General features: G+C 46.2%; 2 protein-coding genes and 1 non-coding gene across 3 annotated transcripts in view; 1 reads left to right on the top strand and 2 right to left on the bottom strand.

Annotated features, from left to right (window-relative positions):
• The first annotated feature begins 1,669 nt into the window (after positions 1-1,669).
• Grhpr (glyoxylate and hydroxypyruvate reductase) lies at positions 1,670-12,246 on the top strand. The gene is made up of 9 exons (XM_076843270.2): positions 1,670-1,822; positions 3,567-3,697; positions 4,499-4,571; positions 5,091-5,207; positions 6,258-6,346; positions 7,839-7,943; positions 8,561-8,696; positions 10,167-10,297; positions 11,911-12,246. The coding sequence occupies exons 1-9, from the start codon at positions 1,740-1,742 to the stop codon at positions 12,030-12,032; spliced, it is 987 nt and encodes a 328-aa protein (XP_076699385.2). The 5' UTR covers positions 1,670-1,739; the 3' UTR covers positions 12,033-12,246.
• A 1,154-nt stretch (positions 12,247-13,400) lies between these two features.
• The window catches only part of Zbtb5 (zinc finger and BTB domain containing 5), a 34,430-nt gene continuing 21,329 nt past the window's right edge, over positions 13,401-26,501 (bottom strand). The window contains exon 2 of the mRNA XM_076845802.1: positions 13,401-17,852. Coding sequence (XP_076701917.1) covers positions 15,818-17,848 — 2,031 coding nt within the window. The 5' untranslated portion in view covers positions 17,849-17,852 and the 3' untranslated portion in view covers positions 13,401-15,817. The remainder of the gene's footprint in view (positions 17,853-26,501) is intronic.
• On the bottom strand, positions 25,559-25,693 carry LOC143393242 (small nucleolar RNA SNORA70). Its single transcript, XR_013090542.1, has one exon. It is a non-coding gene; the product is annotated as a small nucleolar RNA SNORA70 (small nucleolar RNA).

The raw sequence follows: 26,501 nt of genomic DNA, 5'->3' as shown, positions 1-26,501 counted from the left end.
CACTGTCCCCAGAAGGCCTGGCTTGGGGACTGAAAACACTTGTTGTGTCAGTGTTTGATGTATTTCAGAAATTTTCTCCGAATTGGCTAGCAGCACAGATAAAGGTCAGTGGATAAGCATTTATTAATGTGTTACCTAGGGAGGGGGCAGGTGAAGCTCTAGCAGGGACCCAGATGAGCCAGGGATTTGCTGTGTGATCTCAAACTGGTAATGCCACCTCTCTGTGCATATCTCAGTTCTCTCATCTGGGCCTTCGTGAGGTATGTGGATTTTGATAAAATAGATGGAAAAGGGATTATTCACTCTATTACCCTAGGGGTCTTCCCAGGCCTGGGAGCAATTAACTGAACAGCTTTTGGACAGAAATGAAACCAGCAGAGCTGAGGGATAGGTCCAGGCCCTCCAGTTATCCAAATTGACTTCTTCTCCTGCATCTCTGACCAGCTGCCATCTTGGGGATTGTTAATATTTGTTAAGTATCCAGTACAGGTGTTGTGTTGTTACAACAAGCCAGGAGGCAGCCACCATTATCATCCCCATTTTACAGAGGGGGAAACTGAAGTACACAGAAGTGAAGAACTTCTCACTGGTGGTAGAGTTGGGATTCAGACCCAGGCAGCTGGGTTCCCCAGCCTGAATTCCTCGTGTCTCTCCTCATAGTCTTGAGTCTAAGAAGCACCTACCGTGGCATTGGGCCCACGCAAATGCTGCCTTGTGTAAAGTTACAATAACCCTCAATGGTGAGTTATCCCTATTTTGTGACTGAAGAAATGAGGCTTAGGAAGAAACATGAACTCACCAGGGTCAACCAGCTTGTAAGTGGCAGAGCCTGGATTCAGACCCAGGCCCTACACACCGGTTCTGCACATGACCCCAAATGCTTGGCCCTGTTCCTGTGCATGTACTGCTTCTAGCCAGTCAGCAGGTGTTCAGCAAGCCTGGGTGGCCCTAGGAAGGGTTAAACTTCCCATCACAATTGTGGGTTCATATAGGGAATTGTCCCAAGTATTACAAGGGTTATTCCTGTTGTCAGACTACCTCTTTGCAACTTTCTGAGAGTAAGAATATCAGGACAAGGTCAGTCCAGTATGTGGGACCAGAGGTCCTTGCCTGGAATAGTGTGGCCAGGATGGTACATTCCTAACATAGGTGATGAGGGCATCCCTAAATAGGCTATCGGAGTGGGGAGGAAAGAGGGATGCCCTCATCACCTAAGTTAGGTATGTTCCATCCTGTGCCTAATGAAGTGGGGCTTTTCTTTCTTTCCCTCCCTCCCTCCCTCCCTCCCTCCCTTCCTTCCTTCCTTCCTTCCTTCCTTTGTATTGGGGATTGAACTCAGGGGCACCCAACTACTACTCAGTACCTTTATCTGACATCCACATACAAACCCACAGAGGACGCTGGGTGCCCCTCTACCCTCTCCAAACCCTAATCATGCCTGCCAGGCCCCCAGCCTCTGGGTCAGAGAATGTTCATGCTCAGCAGTGTCACTCCCGACCCCGACCGAAGCAGTCTCAGTGCCACTAGGGCAGGCAGGCACACACAGATGCACAAGCGCAGTGGAGCCCTAGACTCCCATTCCCACGCACAGTTGCAAAACAGCTCCCTCCGCGCACTACCAGCCCGCCCCGCCTCCAGCTCCGGCCACGCCCCCTCGGTGCCCCGCCCAGGCCAGCGCCACGGCTCCGCTCCAATTTCCGTCGCGGTGGGTCGGTCAGTGTCCAGCGGCTGCGGGTTGGATGAGGCTGGCGAGACTCATGAAGGTGTTCGTTACTCGCAGGATCCCCCCCGAGGGCAGAGCCGCGCTCGCCCAGGCCACAGAGTAAGAGCTCGGTGCGCGGAGTCCCCGCGGGGCGGGCCGTCTTGGTAGGCGCCAGCGGCTGCGGAGCCTCAGCACCCCGGCCCGGCCGCGCTGGGCGGGTACCCGCCCCCAAGTCCCGGGCACCCTGCACGGGGTGACTCAGCGATCTCCAGGAGCTCCTTAGGAGGCGCCCCGAGCTGCGCTGGGCGGGCTGGTGGCGTCCTTGCGAGACCCCAATTGTTTATGGAGGTGGCTGAGGTGATACCAGGGACCAGACAGACAGGGCCTGGAGCTTGTGCTTCGGTCAGACTTTCCAGCTGTGTTCGGCCGGGTCAGGATTCGGGCTTTGGGGAGGCTTTGATTATCTTTTCTAGGGTCCAGCTCTTCCCGGGCTTCTAGCCAGAACTCAGGACCTGGCACTGGGCCAGTAGGAGGGACCCTGAGCGTTGGTCATCAGCCTTCTGAGAAGAGAGATTGCCCATGAGGCAAGGTCCATGCTGTTAATTCCTGTGAGGCTGGCTGATAGCAGGTGGGGTCAGAGACTAGTGGTGGTCACTGTACTGGCCACGTAGATGGTTGGCAGGGGACTTTGTTGACTCTTTTTCCATTGAACCACTTCTGTGGGCCAGCCTTGCCAGGTGCCTACATACATAAACTTAATCTTTGTAACACTGTGAAGTTAGTATTATAATTTGTATTTTAGTAATTTAAAAGGTCAGAAGGGGTGAATACCTTGCCCAGAGTCACACTGCTCTAGGTGATGGAGCTGGGTGACCACAGTCAGACCTCTGCATCTTGCTGTGTTTGCACTTCTAGTATCAGACAGGGAAAAGGTGGGCACCCAGCCTCAGGAACCAATTCTAGGGAAAATGAGATTTGTTTTTGAATTCTATTCAGTATAACACAGCATCTGCTGAGGACCTGTTTTGTACTAAAGGGAGAAGAGGAAGCCCTCCCTGCTGTAGCACCTTTGCCATGCTCACATGGGGGCTCAGGTCAGGAGGTGCTGCTGCAGGGGTTGCTGGGAGGTGCCAGCAGCCATCCTGCATCTTGTTTACATACAGACTCCATATATGTTGGCTGCACTGAATTCTTTTTTGGTCTTTTCATAGTACTGGGAATCAAACCCAGGGCCTTGAACATGCTACCACTGAACTATGCCCCAAGCCCTGGCTGCCCTGGCTGGAAGGAGTACCCAGTTTCCAGGAGCTCTGTGGAAGCACACCCTAATGCTCCTCCCGGTTGATTGGCCTTGAACTTATCTTTCCTGGCAAAGTCTATGTTGGGAGTTTTGAGTTTCATGGACTCATAGAACAGAAAGAGCCCTAGACTCACATCCCCACGCATAGCTGCTGAAACAGCTCCATTCGCACTCTACCAGTGATCATTGAAGCCAGGCTCTATCCAATGCAGTAACACCCCCCTCCCCATCCTACCCTATAATTGGCCCCCCAAAGGCCCCCTGTGAGTGTGAGAAAACTCTTCTGGTGTTGAGCTGAGAACTGTCCCCAGGACTTTCCCCATTTCCACTTAGGCTCTGTTCTGGGGGCCCCAAGCCTTTGTTGGCTTCCTGTGCTCTGTGATAGCCCTTCACACCCACCCCAACCACTCTGTGGACACTTCTGAGGTCGCCCACACCTGGCCCTGATTCGCCTGAACCAGCGCCAGGCAGCCTGAAGCCAGAGCAAGCAGAAGATGATGCCTGCCAGTCTGAGAGGGGCTGGGGCCCTGCATCTCCTGAGTGGTTGGTCTTCCTTCCCTTCAGCTGCGAGGTGGAGCAGTGGGATTCAGATGAGCCCATCCCCAGCAAGGAACTGGAGCGTCATGTGGTGGGGGCCCACGGCCTGCTCTGCCTCCTCTCTGATCGCGTGGACAAGGGTATCCTAGATGCTGCAGGTGTGTGCATGGATTCTGAGGCTGCCTCAGGCCTGTACATTCTGAGGGCCTCCCTTGCAGTGGTGACCAGAGGAGTAGTTGCTCCCATCTGGCTCTTGATGCCCTTTCTCCCTGCTCTGAATACCTGGGGGAGGCCCAAGGAGGGCAAAGACTGAAGGGTGGAGCCCATGAAGTAGGGCTGGGGGGGCACTCAAGCTCCTGGGTCCTCCTTCCCATCCCGCCACAAACTTACTCTGTGACTTTGAGCAAGACCCTGCCCCTTTTGGGTCTGTGTGCAGCTCAGTGCCCAGCACCAACAGGCATCTAGGATGTTTGCATGACCTCATCCACAGGGAAGGTCACCATCCCCTGTGAAGTTGTGTTGTGGCATTTTGGAGAAGAGGATTTGACTCCAAGGCTGCCACATTTGGAAAGACTCTTGTAAATCAGAGCAAGCCACTCCAGGCCCTGACCTTGCCCAGCTACTATCTCAGCACTCTCAGAAGTATCCATGGGGAGATCCTAGGGTGGCCGATGGAGATTCAGGGTCTCACTGGGTGGACAGTCCAGTGGGTCAAGGCAGGGGCCTTGGTGTCTGAGGCCCTGATGGGAACCCCAGCTCTGTTGGTGACTGGGCCAGGACATAGCCTCCCTGAGCCATTGTGTGTGTTTGAAGATTTACCTGAGGAACAGAGATGCCAGGCTTTTCTCTTTGTCTAGGAAAATAATAATTTATAAACAGATGTCCCCTGGATAGTCCCTAGTGTTAAGGCTTTAAGTTCCATGAGGAAAGATGCAAACAATGCATTTTCCATACAACAGGGGCCAACCTCAAAGTCATCAGCACTCTGTCCGTGGGCGTCGACCACTTGGCTTTGGATGAAATCAAGAAGCGGTAAGGTAGCTGGGGCTCTGGAAGCATCCTGGAGTGAGGGCGACTCTCAAGAGAGTGGGAGCCATTTGTTTTTGCTCTTGACCATTCAGTGAGAATTTCAGGTGACTGGTGATGAATTTATATCCACAGGTACACCAGTCAGTTAAAACAAACTCAAGGTCAGAAACAGTGGGTACCTCTGATATCACCCTTTCATGTTTGTTAAACCTCACAACTCCCCTAGAAGTAGAAAATGCAAGTGTTATTATTATGTCCTTTTCCAATGAGGAAATTCAGAAAGATTAAGTAGTTACTGGCCCCAGACTTTAAACTCCAATCTTCCATTTTCATATCCCTCCTAATTGGGATATAACCCAAATGGGAATCAGGACTAACAGTTCCTTAGTGCTCATTTACAATTCTGAGCTTCCTGGTAGGCAGAGCAAGAAAGGAACAAAACAACATCATGGACATGACCCTACAGTAGACATTGGTGAAGGTGCTCAAGGCGGATGTTACCACCAGATGTTTGATTCCTAGTGGGATCCGGGTGGGCTACACCCCAGATATTCTGACAGATGCCACTGCAGAACTTGCCGTCTCTCTGCTACTCACCACCTGCCGCCGGTTGCCAGAGGCCATGGAGGAAGTAAAGAAGTGAGTGATTCTTGGCGGGAAAGTGGGCTGTGCTCAGCACCCGGCTCTGAGCACTACAGTTAGCCTGGCCTAGATGTGCTCTTGGTGCAGGTTGTGCCCCAGCTAATGAGGGGAGAGGACTCAGCAGAGCTGCAGCCGACAGGGCCCGTGGTAAAGTCGGGGGGAAGAGGGTACCTAAGGGATGAGGAAGCTCTGCTGGCTGGTGAGGATGTGGGAGCAGATGAGGTGGCAGGTGGAGTTCTCTTGTGCACTGGGTGATGCTGAGCACCCAGGATGCCCAAATCAAGAAGCCCAGAGGGCCGAAATGGTCCCATAATCCTTTGGGGAGCCACATCTGAGCACATTACCACGAGGCTCATGGATTTTCAGTGTTAGGAACAGGGTGCCACTCCAGACCTGCAGAGGGTGCCATGTGGAGCACACCGTGGGTTCCACCCACCTTCATAAAAGCCAGAATTGTGGCCTGTGGGTTCCCAACGAGGGACTCCACTCTGCACCTCTAGAGTCGGGAAGGCATTCAGGAGCAGGAATGGTGAGAGCGTGGGCAGAGGTGTATGTACAGGCCCCCATAGAAGGTGGCTAGGACGCAGGCCAAGCGGGGGATGTGGCTGAGTTCACGTGGTGCTGAGTGTCCTCTCAATGTCCTCTCAGGGAGTCAGCACCTTCACTCACAGTGGTGGCTCAAGCTAGGGCAACAGGGACACTGTGGCTTTACTTAGAGAATGTGATCTAGAATCCCAGATCCCAGTTCCCTGGCAGTGTGACCTCAGGCAAATTACTCTTTCTAGTTTCCCCATGTGCAAAAGGGGCCAGAGCCTCTGAGGCCTGGGAGCCCTCAATTTCTGTGTCCCCTGGAGGCTTTAAGGAAGGAGTGGTCCCTATGGCATTCTCACAGTGCTGAGTGGTTGGGATGTCACCCATCCCACATGCAGTCGTTTGACCTGGAGGCAGATTTAAATCTGGGACCACAGCAGGGGTGCTGGTGTGTGAGTCCCAGTGGGCCCTTGTCTTGCCCAAGGCCAGGCCGCTCACCCTCTCTCCTCCTTGCAGTGGTGGCTGGACCTCGTGGAAACCCCTATGGATGTGTGGCTACGGACTCACGCAGAGCACTGTGGGCATTGTGGGGCTGGGGCGCATAGGTAAGACCCCCCCGACACACCTGCCTGCTCTTCCCTTGGTGGCTGTATCCAGTGCCTGGTGCCCCACACCTGGATGCCGGAAGTCCTTCTTGGAAAGGCTGCCTGAACTGCATGCTGTCAGGCCACTTTGCCTCCTGTAGGGACATCTGTGATGAGAAGACACAACTTCACAGAACACAGGCAAAGGAATCCATAAATAAAATCAGGACACACTATGTGTTAGAAGCCAGGGTTCCTGAGACTTCTAGCTCCATAAAGAACAGATGAAGGCTGGGGATATAGCTCAGTTGGTAGAGTGCTTGCCTTGCAGGCACAAGGCCCTAGGTTCAATTCCCAGCACCACAGGGGAAAAAAAAAAAAAAAAAACAGATGAAGGTACTGGGGAGGCTCAGGCAGGAGGATTGCAAGTCCAAGGCCAACGTGGACAATTCAGCAAGACTCTGTCTCAAATAAATAATAACTAGGTGTAGTGGCATGTGCATGTAATTCCAGTGACTCAGGAGCCTGAAGCAGGATTTCAAGTTAGAGGCCAGTCTCAGCAATTTTAATGAGACCTTATTTCAAAATAAAAATATAAAAAAGTTTGGGGATGTGGCTCAGTGGTAAAATACCCCTGGGTTCAATCCCCAGTACTACAAATTAAAAAAAAAAAAAAGGTGGTTACAGATGCTGGTTGGGGCTTTGAGGAATGGTTTACTGTGGGAGAGCCTGTGCTCCCCCAGACCTGGGTTCTCTAAGGCATTGACTTATGAAGCCTTCTCAGGAACCACAGGGCTCAGTGGGCAGAGTTTATTTGCCACTCTACAGGTGCAGTAGAGCCACTTTTCTTCCAGTGGCTCCTATTTGGAGAAGTCTAACAGGAAGGCAGCTATCAGTGGTTCATTATCCTCCTGGTGCAGGAGTGAAGGGTGGGGAGTGTGGATAACCTGTCTGGCCAGGCAGCAGTCCTGTCTGGAACAAGCTGGAGAGATGCATGGAGGAGCCCAGCAACTTTGGGGCATATTCCATGTTTGAAAATCCAACTGCCCAAGCCTGTCTCAGCAGTAGCATATTTGAAAAGGTCTTAGAGGTTAAAGCAAGTTGGCAGTTGGACAAACTACCAAACAGTCTAGACTGCATTGGCAGAAGCAGTGGATCTAAAGGGAGGGAGGAGACCACTTGCCAGGCATCTCCTGGTTTGCCAGGTGTAGTCCTTGGAGAAGGTTCACAAATGGCCCTCAAGATGACTGGGCCATGTGAAGATAGCATAAGCCAGTCACAACCACAGAGGAGCTATGGCACTGCTTCTAGATCCCTGAAGGTAGTGGGCTGGCTGGGGCCTGGTTACACCTAGACAACCCTGAGCTCTGATAAGACAGGAACAGTTAACATGGGAGCGTACTGATAAAAGGCCCTACTTCTGAGGGTCTCCTGTCCATGGAGCTGCTAGGTGCTGCCCCTGCCCTCTGAAGGGTAGGGAACAAGCTATGGATTCTTGACTCATTTCCTCTAGGTCAGGCCATTGCACAGCGTCTGAAACCATTTGGTGTTCAGAGATTTCTGTACACAGGGCGCCAGCCCAAGCCTCAGGAAGCAGCAGAACTCCAGGCGGAATTTGGTAAGTAAAACCTCTATTCCACAGAAGCCAGTTGTGCTGCTGTTGGGGGAGAGTGGGTTCTTTTCTTCAATGATGGCATTGGCAGGTGAAATGCAGGGGTTCCAGGTGGTCTGTGGACTGTGTGGCCCTGGTGTGTTATTTTCCTGCCCTGGGCACAGGACATTCAGGGGGTGCAGGCATTCCCTCCACCCATGGGCAGAACCATGGGATGTGCAGGGCTGAAGAGTTGCTGAGCACTTTGTTTCCTTATCCTTAATCTGGTGATCCTCAACCCAGGCTGCATATGTGCCTGGTCCAGGTGGGTTCAGTTCCTGAGGGGAGGGGGTGCTGCACAGCGTGGTGAGCAGAGGGCAGGCTGGATCTCAACCATTCCTCCCCCTTGGCACATCCAGCCTGAAAGTGGTGAAATCCAGAGTAGCCCAGATCCTGTTGTGTGACCTTGAATAAGCTCCTGCCCCTGTCTGGCCATTCCCCACCTGTAAGACTAATAGAGCTGTCCAGGTAGATCAAGGTCTTCAGGAAGTGTCTTGGGAGGTTCTATTTTGGGGATTGTAGGTACACTATCTTGCTGTCCCTAACCTGGACACAGCCTCTGATGGAGCTCTGCCCATCTCCAGTGCCCATTGCCCAACTGGCCGCAGAGTCTGACTTCGTCGTCGTGGCCTGCTCCTTAACCGCTGCAACTAAGGGCCTCTGCAACAGGGACTTCTTCCAGAAGATGAAGAAAACTGCCGTGTTTGTCAACATCAGCAGGTAGCCTAAGGCACCGGGCATCCCTGGGTCACCCAGGAGGCCTGGAGAGGGGCTTCCCCGATGGCTGCTGTAGTCTGGGGTTTTATTCCCTGTGGGTTGTTGATGAGAGCTCAGGCTGAGCTTGCCAGTCTCCATAAACCAACCGATGGACCAGCAACTCAGAAACATAGTTAAGGCCACGCAGCAGGATAGGAAGAAAAGCAGTCAGAGCCACATAGTGGTGTGGCTCGGGAAGTGAAGGCTTGATATTGGCGGCACATCACCAGGGATCCTGAGGCAGGTCTTTCCCTACCACAAAGAGTTGGGCTTTCTGATCTGGATGGCTTCTTGGAGGCTGACCTCCCACACTGCTGAGCCTGCCAGGAGCTCAGTGATGTTTTGAACCTTCGTGCATCTGTGGAGTCAGACCCTAAAACTCCTCCTGTCTCCCCCACATATCCCCAGGTGTGCCTTCAGTTAACTGGGCATGTACTGGGGGCAGACCTCCCTTCTCTGCCACTCTAACCCCTTCCCGGTTGATACCCTTTGAACCTTTTAAATCAGTTTGGAGGAAGGAATTGGATGAGGGTTCATGCACCCCAAAAGTGTTTGTAGTTTCCAGTGTTTAGCTACACAGAAGTGCAAAGTGTAAGAATCAAGGACTTGTGCTGGTGGCCAATGGTAGCCCTGCCTGCCATTTACTGAGCAACCATGTGTGTCAGGACTGTGCAGGGGACTGTATTACAATACTCCTCAGTGCACATGTATGATTTAATGCTTTCTAAAGTTGCTAGAAATTCAGTTCTTTCCTTCTGTAGTGGCTCACTTTGATGGACACAGTTTGGTATCTATTCATTTCTCTGCCCTTGTTTGGGCAGGTGCCTGATGGCATGCTGTGGTTCTCAGTGGGTGGTCTGTGGCCAGCCTGATGAGAAACACCGCCAAGAAGGCCAAAACAAATGCAGACTTCTGGGCCCTGTTTATGCCATAGTGCATATAAGAAAGCTTTAATCCTTCCAACACTCCTGGGAGCTAGATGGTGTTCTGTCTTACAGAGGAGGAGCCTGAAGTTCAGAGAAGTGCGACGCTTCACTTGGGTCACGTAGCTAGAAAGTGTCAGGATTAGGGTTTCTCTGAGTACAAGATCTGTATTCCTGCTGGGTGCCATGGTACATACCTGTAATTCCAAAGACTTGGGAGGCTGAGGCAGGATGATCATAAGTTCAAGGACAGCCTCAGCAAAACCCTATCTCAAGTAAAAAGAGCTGGGGGTGTAGCTCAGTGGTAGAGTACTCCTATGTTCAATCCCCAGGTATGCCAAAAAAAAGGGAAAAAAAGACTCCTGTAAGTGTACTCTAAGATATATTGCTTTAAAAGTCACTACCAAGTGCTAGATTAGTGGAAAAATTCATATTGTGGGTTGTTCTGCCCTAAAAGTGACCTGGAAGGAGGGAGCATTGGGGCACCCATATCACCAATTGTCATCTGCAGGGGAGATGTTGTAAACCAGGATGACCTGTACCAGGCTTTGGCCAGTGGTCAGATTGCAGCTGCTGGACTGGACGTGACGACCCCGGAACCACTGCCTACAAACCACCCACTCCTGACCCTGAAGAACTGTGGTAAGGACCCTGCATTCCACACACTCATCACTGCCTGGTGGACCCAGTGTTTAGAGGTGGTCATGTGGGCTGGGTGTGAGGCTACGTGAGCAGTGCTGAACATAAGGGGCACAGCCAAACTCCATGCATGTTCAGGCTATTAGTGACTCTTTGTCCCTAAATGAGAATGGGTGGATTTGTTAAGACGAACAGTGGATTGGCTTTATATCTTATCCCAACCTCCATGGGTAAATCCCACTACTGTAAATTGTTATTCCCAGTGTATGAGAAATAATGACAATACTAGTATTTAAAACTGGTACCAGTTATAAAGCTGTTCTCTCAGCAAAGACCCCCTTCTCTGTTCTGCTTTGTGGGTAGGGCAGGGCCTCTGTATACCCCATTTCTCCTGTGCCCTCTGGTGCTGCCAGGTTCGTCAGTATGGGGCACTGGATGCCGGCTTCTTCCTGCCTTCCCATCTGCCTGCCTGCCTGCCTGGAGTGGCTTGTGAAACTTCTTGCCCTGGCATCAGGAGAATCATTTCTGGGGCCTCACCAGTCAGTGGCACCCCAGGAGTCTGAGTTTTAGCTCCTAGGGCCCTTCCTTCAGCCTTCTGCATTTCAGCAATCCCACCCTTCCCCCTAACTTCTGGCAGTCGCTATCTGGGAAACTGAGTGCAGTGGTTCTCATGCTTTCTTGGTCATCTAGAGGGACTGAGCCAACACAGGTTGCTGGGCCCCACCCCAAGGGGTTCTGGGTAGCAGGTCTTGGCTGGGGTCTGAGACTGTGCACACCCCTAACAGATTCCCAGATGACACCAATGCTGCTGATCTTGGTACCATCCTTAGAGAACCACAGCCTTAGTGCATGCTTTCTGCCTCTTCAGCTACCTAGTTAACAACTCATACCTAGTAGCAATTCTTTATAGTTCTCTGATCAGACAGTGCTATGGTTTCTGCCTCCAGACTCACTGAGTGGTCAGGGCTGTAGGTTGTCCATTCACATTCCAGAATGGAAATGCAAACAAGTCCTTCACGGTCTTCCCAATGAATGTTCTCATTGTTGAATCCCTCAGAAATTCTACTTTCCCCACCCCCATGCCAGCCTGCAAGGAACACTGGCTGTAATGTCAGGGCTATTGCTCCAAGCCAGAAAACTGGCCCCTTTCCCTCAGGTCTGGAGCCAGCTCAGCACCCTGGGTACTGCTTCAAAAGGAACTCTTCAGGGACAAAAGACTTCACTTGCTTTGAGTGGGGTTGAGGGTTGGGTCAAATGCCCTGTGGCATCCCTTCCAGGGTCACAGGCTGTGGGTGGAGAGTCCTAAGCTCCTGAGCTAAGTTGGTGACTGGTTTCACCATCTAGTGACCAAAGGGGTGGGTCTAGATGGGCACCAAGGCCCCTTACACCTTGCCCTGGTTGTGTTTAGGCTACAAAATCTGCTGATCCCCCTGTGTCTGGTTTCAGTAGCCTCTGCTCCTTTCTGTTACTGTGAACTCCCTGGGGGAGTGACAGGAGGGAAGGCAAACAGAAGAACACTGAGGCAGGTTCTCTGTTTCCTTCATACTGGAAAATCCATGCCATGGAAGGAGACCTGGCTTACAGTCTTGAGCTGTCCTTATCTCCTCTTTTTCTAGTCATCCTGCCCCACATAGGCAGTGCCACCTACAGAACTCGCAACATCATGTCCTTGTTGGCGGCTAACAACTTGCTAGCTGGCCTGAGAGGGGAGCCAATGCCCAGTGAACTCAAGCTATAGCCAGACAAGAGACCTTACGACTGAAGCCACGTTGCCCTGCGGTTCTACTGGACACACCCGGCTGAATTTGGACCCACAGGCAAGAGCCACAGGGAAGTCTGCTCTGTACTGATCCTGCCAGGGCAGACTGGTGCTGCCAGTTGTGCTTGCCTCTTGTGCTTTGATACACCTGAGCTAAAAGCATGTAATTCTATTATTAAATAATTTTCTGAGAGACTGTCTCAGCCTGTGACTGGCAGAAGCTAACAAAAAGACAATTTGCTTACCTTTGCTAATTCGGGGCATCTAATGAGCTGCCTGTTTCCCACCCCAGCCCTCACCTGGGCATTTTAATGTTTAGATCCTGCCTTAATTTCTTCCCTTATCCCTCACCAAGCACAGCCCAGTTAACCATGGCACCTGAACCTGACACCTAGGTCATCAGAGAAATTAAAGAGAACATATTGCAAAGGAGAGTTAACTGGAAGAAAGGATTGGGCAAGTCACAACTCACTTCTTTTCTTGGTGAGAGTAATTGGAGGCTGGTGAGTTTCCTAATTTCAAAATTTGTTTCTGCATCAACACTTTGCTTCTTTTGTTCATCTTGTGCTTTGCCCCCCAGGTAGTTAGGGTTTGTTGTTTTGGTATTGGGGATGAACCCAGGGGTGCTCTACCATTAAGCAACTTCCCAGGCTCTCCTTCTGCCTTAGCCTCCTGAATTGCAGGTGTGTGCCATGGGAGCCTGGCTAGATGTTCTTTTTTTTTTTTTGGGGGGGGGGGACCAGGGGCTTGAACCAATTGAGCCACATCTCCAGACTCTTTTGTTTTAATTTGAGACAGGGTCTTGCTAAGTTGCTTAGGACTTCACTAAATTGCTGAGACTGGCTTTGAACTTGTGATCCTCCTGCCTCAGCCTTCCAAATTGCTAGGGTTACAGGCCTGCACTACTGTGCCTGGCTAGATGTGCTTTTTAATCAACCTTTACTCACTGTTTCCTAAGGCCAGGCCACTAGGGCTGTTGCCAAAGTCCTGCTTTGTGCTGAATCAGCTTCTAGCTCTTCCCCAGCCAAGCCATGCTGGCAAATGGAGATTTCAACTTGGGAGGTAGGTACAGTACAAAGTCCATGGTTGAGCTGGTCCGAGAATAAGTGAGTGGACTGAGAATGAAAGCTCACCCAAGTCCACAGCTCAAAGACATGAAGGGCTGGAGAAAGCAGAAGAAATAATTTGAGTGGAATGACTCAATTACTGTTATTGATTGACAATATTATTATATAGAGGGCTCAGTTTTAAAAAGTACTAGTCAAAGCAGGGCTAACAGAGAAATAACTACTACTTCCCTATTTTGTTTCAACCTTAACAACTTAAGCAAGGAAAAAGAACACATAATTACAGACATAAATATGACAAATTTTTTATTTCAAAATCTCAATTTTTGACCAGCATAGCACCACTGACATGGGTGCCCTGATGAACTTAATGATGTGATCACCAGAAGAGATTCTACATGATTATGCCAGGCTGTGATTAAGGCTAACCAATCAAAACTCAGGTCCCCAACACCAGATAATCCAGGTACAAACTCCAGATCATAGGAACCCGGGGACTGGTTTTCAGGGAACGTTAAGATTATTTTTTAAGTGCTACAGCATGTCGAGGGACACTGGCCTGCAAGCTCGCTTCTCACATGTAGAAACTAAGAGGTAGATGAGATTCCAGGTTCCATCCAGCAGTGGAGAGGCAAGGCTCCAGGAGTGTCAGAGGCAGGCCCCAAAGCAAAGTACACTTATGCCTGAGCAGGGACAAGAGGACAGGCTCCTGGCAGCACCTCCTCAAAAGCCAGTGTCACTGGCTTCTTGCCCTAGGCCCAGGCAGGGCCTCCTGTTCTCCATGCTGACCCATCTGACTCCTCACAGGATGTGGGTCCTACGTCACATGGTGGTGGTAGCTGTAGAACCCCTTACAACTTGTTGGATAAGGACTGCTGACAATGAGCCACATGTAGAACTGGATTTCACAGGTGACCCCATATCCTCCAATGGTGTCTTTCCCACATCTGCTCAAAAGGAAAAGTCACAGGTTTCCCTTTGAGCTTTCCTCTCTGGGAATCAGTTCCTAGGAGATGCCAAGCCCTCTGTGAACATTATGGGCTTATCCACAGATTTGTAACTGCACACACCAGATTATTAAGTGGAGAAGACACGTTCAATTTTGTTTTAGGTGACACATAAATACTTAGTTTTCTAAACATAAGAACTGAATAAATTCTCTGAATTATGCACAAAAATGGTTTAGTATCTCTGAGAAAGCCATATTTAAAAAATAAAATGAACTCATGTTCATGCATGAACTGAACTGAGTTCTACAGAGATGCATGAACCTGTGCTGTTTCCCCTGGTTTATGTGAGCCAGGATGTGGCCTGATACAGGTGCCACCAACAGCCCCCAATAGCATTGTGTCAGAGGACAGCAAGGTGAAGCTGGGCAAGTGAGACAAGAAGGCCCAGAAAGGCCCTGGGCATTGACTCAAATGGGCAAGTGAGACAAGAAGGCCCAGAAAGGCCCTGGGCAGTGACCCAAATGCTTCTCCCAACAGTTCTGAATGCTCCTGGTAACTTCTGTGCTATGGACTGCTTTACTCTCTTACAGAGCCTGGAAAATACTGGTCCACGAACACTACCACATTTGGATTTCAAACTACACTCAGTATTCAGTTGGGAGAACGAACTAAAAGTATGGTATATAACAATAATAAAACCCATGGAGGGGTGGCATTATTTTTGGTTAGTTTGTAACTGAAAACAGGAATCTAGGCCTGGGAGGGATGCCATAGTGGGTACAGGAAGAAAGGAAGCAGAGAACAGGCTTGTCCAAGGGTGGGATGCGTCAGACTGGACTGGCCTTTGAGGTCTGGATGGAGCAAAAGGTAAATGCACCATAAAAACCCCACAAAACATGACTCCACATCATCAGAACAAAGACAAAACACTAGCTCTTTCCTGACTTTCAAACATGAACTGTGACATCAGTAATACGAGTTGGTTAAAATACTGCTAAAACCGCACACACAGAAACAATACCTTACTTGTCACTCCATATAAGTACATACTCCGTTTACAACTTGGCCTTTAAAACCAGAAACTTTTAAAACATCTATCCAACAGAGATGTATTCAAAAGTATATACACCTATTCTAAGAGAATGCTTGCCCTGGGCCCAGTGTCAGCACCAAAGTGCAGTATCTATGACTGCAAATCAGACAAAAATAAAAAATACAGTACTTTCTGAGGCCTAGGACTAGCTCAGGATACACTTTAAAGCATTTGTGGCAAACAGGCCTGTCTTCAAGGGCCTTCCTTTCAGACAGGCACAAAGTTGCCACTGGTTACACGTAAGTGTACTTTGCATCACTGTACAGGGATACAATATTCCCATTACATATAGGATATGTAATTAAATGCTTCACAGAGCTTTACAAAAATTTCTAAAAAAATTTTTTGCACTTCAATTTTTAATTTTTAAGTGTGCCACTTTTAACATCAATTACAAACTACTTTATGACTATGTCACTCAACCCTAAGGAAGAACTTGGTTCCAGGGATCACATCCCTCTCCCCAGATGCGCATTTCACTCAGAAATGCTGCAGCACAAGTGCTACATGAACAGTTGTCCGCTTACTAGTCATTGAAAATTGCAAGAGCCACTGGGCAGCGGAAGCCTCAAACCCAATGGCATTAACCACCCACCAAAACGATTTTAGTTTTAGTCCCGCAACTAGCTGGCACTGTCTCCTGAGGACAAATAGTCAGAGCAAAGTGCTAGGAAGATTGCTGCTCTGCCAGCGCAGGCAGGTAGTCTTGGAATGTTTATACAGGTGGCTGGACTGACTAAACCTCTTGCCACACTTCAGGCAGGCATACGGCTTTTCACCTGTGTGAACGCGGATGTGCTTCTTGCAATCTGTCAAAGTCAGAAAAGTTTTGCAGCAGATTTTGCAGGCATACTTGCGAGCTCCCTCTACAACCAAGACATTGTGTTCTGATAAGGCCTTCTTGCACTTTGACAGGACATCAGCAGATGCCCTGGTCAACTGTGGGGGGCCAGGCTGGGAGGGATGGCCATTTTCAAATGAGGATGTGGTCCCATTCATCATTAGCTGGGAACTGGCAGAGTTTTCCGGGATTTGTGAGCTCCTGACAGAAGTTACAACTGGCATTTTGGGAGCTATACGGCGGTAGTATGGAAAGTTACTGGCTCCTCCTCGGGGGGAACCCATCATTACCCTGGAGAAGGAGGAGTGGAGGCCCAAACCAGACCTGGAAAAATCCATCCCAAACTGTTCTCCTTGGTAGCCTGAAGTCTGCACACAGGGTAGGCCCATCACCTCCTGCATGGGCCTGACAAAGTGGGAGTCTGCAGGCTCGCTGAATGGGTTCTCCACATGGGAGCCAGGGGCAGAGGAGGGCCCGCCTGCAGGCCCAGCCTCTGGACTTAACAAGTAAGGGGCATCGCCCTCCAGCCTGCAGTCACTAGTAGTGTTTGGAATGTTATCATCATTGTTTTGATTCGCACTAAAGTTACTTCCTCTGCTCTTGTTGAGAAAATTTGAAATACTAAAAGTGGACTTATGTTCTAGGTTATTTGTAACTTCCAAAATGTGGATATCACCTACCCTGTCCGTGCTGGACTGGGGATCTGAAAAACTCCGATCACTACTTTCAGGGCTGAGGTCTATCTTCTCTGCACTAACAACAACTCCTTCCACTTCTACGGACTCACTGCCTTCTGCTTGAGAGGTCACATCACTCACTTCATCCTGAGGCTCAGGTGAGCTCAGAGGCTCAGATTTTACCACCACTCTCATGTGCTCCTTCTCACCAAGGCCAACCTCAGGATTCTCACATTGGAAGCCACTTTTCTCAGTTGCAGCTTCCTGCTCAAAAGTAGTCTCAACCTGAGTTGCACGAGAGGCCATGGACAACTGTGCCATGTTACCAGCACTGTTGTCAGACTGGCTAGGCACCTGGGCATCTTCTTGAGCACCAAAAGTCTGGTCAAACATCATAGTACTATCTTCCTGGTTGTCATTCATTCCATCAGCTTTAGGATTATCCACAATTTTCAGGGAATCTGGTGAAAAGAACTCCTCCCGAGAATGAACCCCTGAAGGCCCATTCTCAGCTGTGACATCTGAAATGGCAGACTCATCCATGGAGGGGCGGAGGCGCTGTCTGGCCCGCTCCTCTGCAGACTGCTTGCGCTTATGAAGGCGTCTCATGGGGAAGGGTGTCCGCTGGTCCAGGTTACTGCGCATTGATGAGCTCATGGGGGCTGGCTGTTCCTCGCCACTCTGGCTGGAATTGAGGGCTGAGCTCACGATGCTTAGTCCCAGCTGCTGCAGCATAAAAGAGCGCTGCATGCGGGCACTCTGCTCTTGAACGCGCTCACTGGGGGGAGACATGGGCAGTGTCCTTGTTGTTAGGTAATGTTTACATGCCTTAACAACAGAGTTCAAATGCAGGTGAGAGGCTGCCAATAAGACATCCATAACATTGCTCTCCCCCAGCATGAGGGTGGAGGTATACATCATGTCAATCAGCGCAGCAAAGGCCTCCGCTGTCACTACCTCGCTATCCAGCTGGATCATGTTCATGGTCTGATCTCCCTCTGCCACTGAGAACAGAGCTCGAAAATGTGTGCTGCATGCTGCCAGCACAGAGCGGTGGGCTTTAAAATGTCTATTCCCCACTACAATGACACAATCACACAGCTGGCCATGAAGTCTCTGGTAATTCAACTGCTGGAAGATCTGCTCAAAGTGACCAGGAAAATCCATGATCCTATAGGAAAAACAAAGAAAGAAAAGTGTTAAGACTTAGAAAAGCATAAGGCAAAGCCAAAACACAAAGGGTGAGACAAAAAGAAAGGTACAGATGGCTAAGCCTGTACCTGTTAAAACCTTGTGATATCTCCAATGATGGGCACCCAAACTAAGAATTTGTCAAATAAGGAGCAGATGCCAATTTGTGTACACATGTGGGCTCCTTATAAGCTTCCCATAATTTCATATGACCCACTTAGAACACTAAGGGTCTGAGTTAGAAAAGACCAATGTGTGTGTGAAGGCATATTGACCTCACACAAGTCTGTCAGGATTCTACATTCTCTAGAGCAGCAAATGAATGCCAAGAAATTCCAGTCTTCACAACCTTAAATAAGCAAAAGGGCAAATCAAAATTAAATTGGAAGATTTCTGGTTTTAGATGGTAGTAAATTACACACATGCACTCCCCGCCCAACCCCATTCCTGAAACCCCATTAAAAAGACACTACACCCAGGCACGGTGGCGCATGCCTGTAAACCCAGTGGCTTAGGAGGCTGAGGCAGGAGGATCAAAAGTTCAAAGCCAGCTTCCACAACTTAGTGAGGCCCTAAGCAATTCAGTAAGACCCTGTCTCTAAATAAAGTATAAAAAAGGGCTGGGGATGTGGCTCAATGGTTAAGTAACCCTGGGTTCAATCCCTAGTACAAAAAAAAAAAAAAAAGATACTATAATTTTTGGTTTTGTTGTTGTCATCTTAAAGGTATAAACCCTAGGGGCTGAAGTTGTGGCTCAGTGGTAGAGCACTTGCCTAGCATGTGTGAAGCACTGGGTTCGAGGCTCAGCACCACATAAAAATAAATGAATAAAACAAAGGTCCATCTACATCTAAAAAAAAAACATTTTTTTTAAAAAGGTAGAGACAGTAGATGACAGGATTAAGGAATGAATACAAATGGAAAGACGGATTTAGGGGTAGGTATGACAGAATGTTCTAATTCTAAATGTTCTAATTATGGTCACAGGTATACAACTAAAAATGTACTAAAATATGTATATTTGTTACAATAAGCAATTTTATGGTATATACATTATAACTCAAGAAAGCCCAATAAACCTACCTATACATAAGTTTATAAAAACAAATGGGAAAGGAAAACAAGATAAACAATCTTGGTCCAAAGCCAGTTTTTTAGAGTCTACTTTGAACTACAGAGTTTGTACTAAACTCACTGTTCTGACTACTTAAAATATCACATATATCTCTATAGCTTTCCAATGTTGTGTTTAGAAGCATTAAATGTCAGGCTGGGGTTGTGGCTCAGTGGTAGAGCGCTGCTTGCCTAGCATGCATGAGGCACTGGGTTCGATCCTGGGCACCACATTAAAAAAAATAATAATAAAATAAAGGTATTGTATCTATCTGAAACTAAAAAATTTAAAAAGAAGACATTAAATGTCTGTATGTTTTTATCTTCTGGATTCATTAGAAATAAGAACTTCCTATTTTCATCTGAGAAACTACTACATCTCCTAGGAACTCTGCGACTGCTGGTTCAAAGTCCCCTACCCTTGACTTGGGATAATCTCTTATTATGTGGTTAAAATACCAGGCCAGTAACTCTCAAAAGGCATTCCTTGGTGCCTTCTGCCCACAGGCTGAAGAAGCCACAGAGCTAAAAGCCGTTTCACCCTCTCCAAAGAATCAATCTGTGGCTTCTGGGATGGGATTTGGCTGAACATGGCTAAGACTCAGGACACAAATATGGAGACTAAATAGCTAATGCACCTAAGTTAATAGAGAGAAAATGATCGGGTTCAGTTCCTTAAGGGAAACAGGCAACTCTAATATAAAGAATTACAAGTGCTCTGATAGGGGAACAACAGGAGACAAGGAAGGGGCTCTTGCCTCTTGAAGTGGTGGCCTGCTGGGCAAAGTAAGCATTCCAGTCTCCTGCAGGGCCTGGGGAATTGAACCTGTACTCAGGGCACTAAGTGATCACTGAGGCTGGATCAGCACTACACTGAAAGCTAAAGTTTTAAATTAAACTTTGCATTCAAATGATGGGATACCCTCTGACCTCTTCAGCTAGAAGACTAGAAGCCAGACTCATACCTCCCAAGAAGTAGCCTGGAGATTCTTCTCTGGAGAACCTGATATTTGGAAGCCCCTCCGATACAACAATTGGGACTCCATCTAGTTTCCACATTAGGAAGCCCATCTGTCCCTACTCAGCTTCCAACCATAGTCAGTGCTTCACTCTTAAACATGAATATTTAGGAGGAACATAAACTGGAAGAAAAAACAAAAGACAAAGCAGCAGACAAATGGGGACAGGGAAGCATTTGGAAGAAACAGAAGCAATGCAAGAAAAAGCAAAGAAGACTCAGTGGGGAAAACACTTATAATTAACATCATCAGAGAGAAAGAACAGTACATCCATGAAATAATGTACTTTCAAATTTTTTTAAAAGAAGAAATTAAAAATAGCAAAAGTTGTGTGTGTTTGTACCAGGGATTGAACCCAAAGATGCATAACCACTGAGCCACATCCCTAGCCCTCTTTTATTTTTTATTTTGAGATAGGGTTTTGCTAAGTTACTGAGGCTGGCTTTGAACCTGTAATCCTCTTCCTGAGCCACTGGGATTATAGGCATTTACCACCATGCCCAGCATGAAAAGTTTTTTCAAAAAGTTAATGGAAGAGCTGAAAGAGAATGATTGAGGAACTCTCAAAGACATGACAAAGGAGAAATAAAAGTGAATGGATTTTTAAAAAAAGAATTAATTAATGAGGTCCAACGCTGACTATAAGAAAGACAAAAGACAGAAAAAGAGGAGAAAAATAATTTAAGAAATATCAGAACAGGGGCTCGGGATGTGGCTCAAGCGGTAGCGCGCTCGCCTGGCATGCGTGCGGCCAGGGTTCGATCCTCAGCACCACATACAAACAAAGATGTTGTATCCGCCGATAACTAAAAAAATAAATATTAAAAATTCTCACTCTCTCTTTAAAAAAAAAAAAAGAAATATCAGAACAAATTTTAGAACCGAAGAATTTTCTTATGAAGACTAAATGAGCCCCTAAGTGCTCAACGATATGAATGAAGAAACAAATGACTACACCAGGCTCATTACCACGATATTTTACAATATCTGAGATTTAAAGATCCTGTGTTGGGGGCAGGTGACAAAGAATCAGGAATAAAATTGACATTTAGGCTTTTTCAAAGCAATGTTGAAAACTAGAAGATATTTCCTTCAAAATTCTCCAAGAAAATTATTTCTAATTTAGAATTCCACATCCTACCAATCAATTATGAGGATAAACCAAGGTATTTTCAGACAAGCAAGAACTGAATGCAAGGTTTTACTTCCCTCATCTTTTGTCTCAAGAAGCTTCTAAAGCCATAAAGTTGAGAATAAATCAGGGAAAGATCCAAGAACAACATAGAAAACAGAATACTCACCACAGAAGACAGGCAAAGAGAATTTTAGATGGTGATAAAGCTTGAGATGACAACTAGGCAGTGGGCCAAGAACAACCAGTTCAGACTAGAATAGAGGAAGAAGGAGTAGCCACGAAGAAAATCTCTAAGGGTTTTTTTTTTTAAAAAAAGGAATGGATAGATCACCTGGTGTGGATGAGAATGGGAAGCCTTTAGCAGTTTCATCAAAGTGTAAAAATACATTCTTAAAGAAACAAGAAAATTTTTAAATGAGGCAATGATTAGCCCCAGGAAAAATAAGAGGTTGTTTAGTTGTAGCATACCAAGTGGTTCATTTGCGGACAAGATTTACATAGTCATAACATGGGATATTAGGAGTAAGGGGAGGCAAATTCGCATGGGAAGTCGGGTAGGAGACATGGAAGAAAAGACAGCAATTAAAAAAAAAATAACTATAAGCCTTATGGAACTATGTGGGTTTTAAAATATAAATATATATATATATAAGATTAATTTTTAAAAACATGGTAGATCCTTAACTATTTTTTATTTTTTTGGCACTGGGGATTGAACCCAGGGTATTTAACCACTAAGTTATATTCCCAGAACTTTTCCTTTTTATTTTAAGAAAGACTCTCTTGTTAAGTTGCTGAGAGTCTAAATTGCTGAGATTAGCTTTGGACTTGTGATCCTCCTACCTCAGACTCCTGAATTGCTGGGATTACAGGCATGTACCATAGCACCCAGCTTAGATCCTAACATTCTAAAGCTATATACCCTGATATTTTTGCAAATCTCCAAATTCACAAATACTATTATGGCATTTCACAAAAATTGCTAGAGGTAGAGGCCAACATGGATACGCAGCTTACCAGGCTCAACCACTTGTTAAGGCCAAAGTTGTTCAGGATCCTGGGAAACAAATGAAATGGAAAACTCTAAATTCACCAAAACCAAGGGTCTACTATGGCAACTGAGAATACTATGCCATTTTGCTGGCATTATACCTGGAAATAAATATTGGAATGATGTATCCAAACAGTAGCCACATGTTGGCCATATTCTTTTACTTTTTTTTTTTTTTTTTAACTTTTGATGACTTTCAACAACAAAATATATCACCTGAACACACTTTCCCAATGAAGATGTCTGCTGTTTACTATCAGATGTGGGAGAGCAGATAGACAAGGAGGGAGCCACTGCCACATACCTACTTGCTTTGCCAAGATTTCCTGCTGACAGCAAAGAGCCAACAGTGGTGGGCAGCAGCAGATACCATACTGGACCCCTGCCCAACTCACTTAGGGACCAAGAGCTCAAGATTTTGAGGAGATTAAACAAAAATGTAATTACAGCTCACAGGTCTGATAGCCTCTACCTTCCAAAGTAAACTCATATACTAGTAAGTGCCAAATTCAAAAAGTGACCACTTTGTAGCAATAACAAGGGAGAAACATTCTGGTTTGAAACAACAGGGAATTGTTGCAGAAGCTGTACAAGCCCCAGAGTTGCACTAAGAAACTAGAGACCATGTAAAACTGGGCCCTATCAGAAAAGCAGCAGACATTCAGCTTATTGTTTCTCTCCTAGAGAGAACAGAGTTAGCAATGTCGCAGCAGCAATCTGGGTGACAGTATTGGAGGTAAGTGGTGGAAGTAATAATAAAAGATAGTTCAGTTACTCAAGTCCTCTACATTCCTGCAGTTATTAAGCTAAGTACTTTTTATTTACAATCTTCAAAACAACCCTGCCAGGTAAGATTTGCTACTTCCCAACTAAACAGCATTTCAACCCAAAATTTTAATTTTAAAGAATGTAATATTCTTTTCAATGTTTTTCTTTTGCAACAAACAGAAGTTATGAGAAAAAAATAGCTTACTTTTAATATGTCAATTAAATCTTGAGTATAAGAAGAAACCACCTCCCTTTTCCCCAAAAGGTCATTCACTAAAATATTCAGTCCCTACTTTCTATAGAACAAGCATAAATAGCAAAAAGAAATTATGGTCACAGAAGCAGCACTTTGAGGGAATTGTCCAAAGGCCCAGAGACTTTTGAGAAGAGGCTACTGAGGTAGCTAAAATGACTCCAACAAAGACAGAAGTTTAAGTAATATAAGAAGATGGGTAAACAGTGTATATAATCTTTTAACTTTCCATAACCCTTACACTAAAACCTCCAAATAATTCTTGAGATGAACAAATGTTCCTCCAGGCTCTTCTCAAAATACTTTAGGGCTGCCGGGGACTCCTGTTATGCCTTGTTAGCAGGTCATCTTTAGGGCAATAAAGAAGATTCAAGATTCCTGCTCTCCAGGGGCTCTGGAAGTTCTGAATGGTAACAAGAGATGATCAAAACTTGAAAAGACACCTGTCTTTTACTTACATCCATGTACAATTATCCTTTTGGAGATACTCCAAACTAAGTTTTCTTCAATAGCCACCTACTTTCATCCCAATTTAATCATTAAATTTATGATTGTTTGGACTGGCAAGAAAATCAAATCCACCAAGATCAAAGTTAATCAGAGCCAAAAAAATTGCACCAATTAGATTATTCAACTGTCCCTCTCCAATATCAAGTGTGTCGGAAGGCATCTCAGTATAAATCAGAATTCTCAATTAAGTTACAATGAACTTAAGCTAATTTAAACAGAAAGAGGTTTGTGATTAGATATTAGGACAATCACAAAATCTCTAAAAGGACATGAAAACTAAACTTGGATGCCCCAAAGCCAGAAAGGAATATCCAAAGACATCTAGGAACCATTCTAGAGAAAGCACTACTGCCACTGTCCATTCTATCACATGTTGCTTTGCAAGTCCCTTGCTCTAGCTTACTACTCAGAAGAGTACCTGCCATTGTTGCCTTCTAGACCAGAAATGTCCAATAGAACTTTTATGATGATAGAAATGTTCTGTTGTTATGCTGTAAACTAGTTACATGGCTACTGAGCTCTTGAATGTAGCTAGTGAGACAAAGGAGCTGAACTTTTTATTTCCATTAATTTTAATTAATTTAAATGGTTACAGTTTTGAATAGAGTAGTCAATGGTTGTCCATGGCTCACATCTGCATCCCAACTCCACTCAGACATATATGCAGAACCAAGGGAATCTAGTTCTTATAGTGTACTGTAGTAACTATGATTCTACCTTAGGAAACAGGGACTCACAATTTGCAGGCTAACCAAATGTAACCCCCGAATGAAAGATTTTCAAAAGATTCTGGGCAGCTGCAAATGATACACACACACTATGATATCCCTCTGAAAACTAGAGCTCCTCCAAGTATATGTAATGTGCAGATAGCTTTGGAAATGCCTAGTTTTACTGGGTAAGAGGTGATTGTTCCAGAAGTGAAGGAATCAAAACAAGAAAAGGACAGAAGAGTTGATTTTTATACTGTGTAGATGTGCAGGCAATGTAAAAATTTTCAACTAGTCTTTTATTAAGCCCTGACTATTACTCTGCCTGGGGTATGCTAAGAAATAGAGTGAATTTTAAACAGAATAGGGACAAAACTCTAGGGAATGAAGAAGTGATTTTTAAAGATTGTTTGCCTATTTTTAGTAATGAAAAATTACATTGGTTTCCTAATAAGTGCTCAATAAAGTGACATCATAACAATAATTTTTAAAAATTTTATATGTCAACATTTCACAAAAAAATAATTATTTTTAAAAAAATGAATTGAGGGCTGGGGTTGTGGCTCAGTGGTAGAACACTTGCCTAGCATGTGTGAGGCACTGGGTTTGATTCTCAGCATCACATATAAATAAATAAAATAAAGGTCCATTGACAACTGAAAAGAATATATATATATATATTTTTTTGGGGGGGGGCGGGGGATACAATACAGGATATATTGGTGTGTGTGTGACTGAGAAGGAGACAGCATACTAGAAGCCCTCATGAATGCAGGGACCGCCACTTGTCCAGGGGACCATGACTGGGGATATATTTGACCCCACAGCCATCAGGAATGAGCTGCTTCTCAGTCACCGTGTCTTCAAATTCATCAGCATTAAATTTGGTAAAGCCCCACTTCTTTGAGAGGTGGATCTTCTGGCGGCCAGGGAACTTGAACTTGGCCCTGTGTAGGGCCTCAATCACATGTTCCTTGTTCTATAGCTTGGTGCGGGTGGACATGATGACTTGGCCAATGTGAACCTTGGCCACTGTTCCCTGGGGTTTCCCAAAGGCACCCCACATAACTGTATGGAACCTAGATGAGGGACACCATGAGATCAGAAATATGAACATCTACTCAAAGTGCTGTCTCCAAGGTCCCTTAGGGCAACCCATATGAGAAATAGGCTGCATACACTACTGAGGAGATTGCTATCTGCAGCCATTGCACACTGGGCCACCACAAGTAATGGAACCCAGTCGGCTTAATTAGCTGCAGATGAAAAATATTTTTAAAAAAATGAATGACATGGTTTTGCATTTTGCATCAACAGAAGACAACTGGATTCTCATATTTGCTTCTTCAGTCAGATCACACATTACATGCCTCTGGAAAATGTCTCTGGAAAACTCCTCTGTACATTGTTTTAAAAAGTAAGTTAAATTATTACTATGAAAAGTTCCGACCTTACAGATCCCTTGAAAAAGTCTGGGTGGGGGTAAGACAAGGGTCCCTGGTCCATACTTAGAGAAGAGCTGATCAGTAAAATCTCTAACTATATTGGAAAGATGGGGGAATGAAGGATGTACATTAAAATGCATACAGAAAAACTGTCAGAATTAAAAGGAGAGGGCTGGGGATGTAGCTCAGTTAGTAGGGTGCTTGCCTTGCATGCACAAGGCCCTGGGTTCAATCCCCAGCACCCCCCACACACACACACACACAGAACTTAAAAGGAGAAATCAAATTTGTCAAGAACAAAAGTCTCATCTGTAACCAAGGATCACTCAATAAATACTGGCTAAATTAAAAAATTAAGAATTAGCTCCATGCATATTATTTAACATGCATATGTAATACCCAAAGAATTAGCTAAGAGTTGAAAGTGATAAGTCATGAAGAAAAAAATAACAACAACAAAAAGCATTAGAAGCAGGAAGAATAAGTAAACCTTGTGTTTTGTCTTAACAAATCTTGTAGAACCTGACTCTTTAAGTAAACTACATATGCCTCAGCAAACTACATATACCTCTGGTTTAGGGAAAAAAAAAAAAAAAAAGCACCTAAACAGACTATAACAACTCCA

This window comes from Callospermophilus lateralis, chromosome 2 (assembly GCF_048772815.1).
Source record: "Callospermophilus lateralis isolate mCalLat2 chromosome 2, mCalLat2.hap1, whole genome shotgun sequence".
NCBI classification, from domain to species: Eukaryota; Metazoa; Chordata; class Mammalia; order Rodentia; family Sciuridae; genus Callospermophilus; species Callospermophilus lateralis.
Note: the sequence above shows the minus strand (reverse complement) of the source record. Positions and strands in the feature narration are given on the sequence as shown.

Excerpts from the sequence above, each read along its gene's own strand:
- Grhpr (XM_076843270.2), top strand. The coding sequence starts at position 1,740 with ATGAGGCTGGCGAGACTCATGAAGGTGTTCGTTACTCGCAGGATCCCC. Across the intron at positions 7,944-8,560 it reads AGAACTCCAGGCGGAATTTG|TGCCCATTGCCCAACTGGCC; the intron begins GTAAGTAAAACC and ends GCCCATCTCCAG. Across the intron at positions 8,697-10,166 it reads GTGTTTGTCAACATCAGCAG|GGGAGATGTTGTAAACCAGG; the intron begins GTAGCCTAAGGC and ends TGTCATCTGCAG.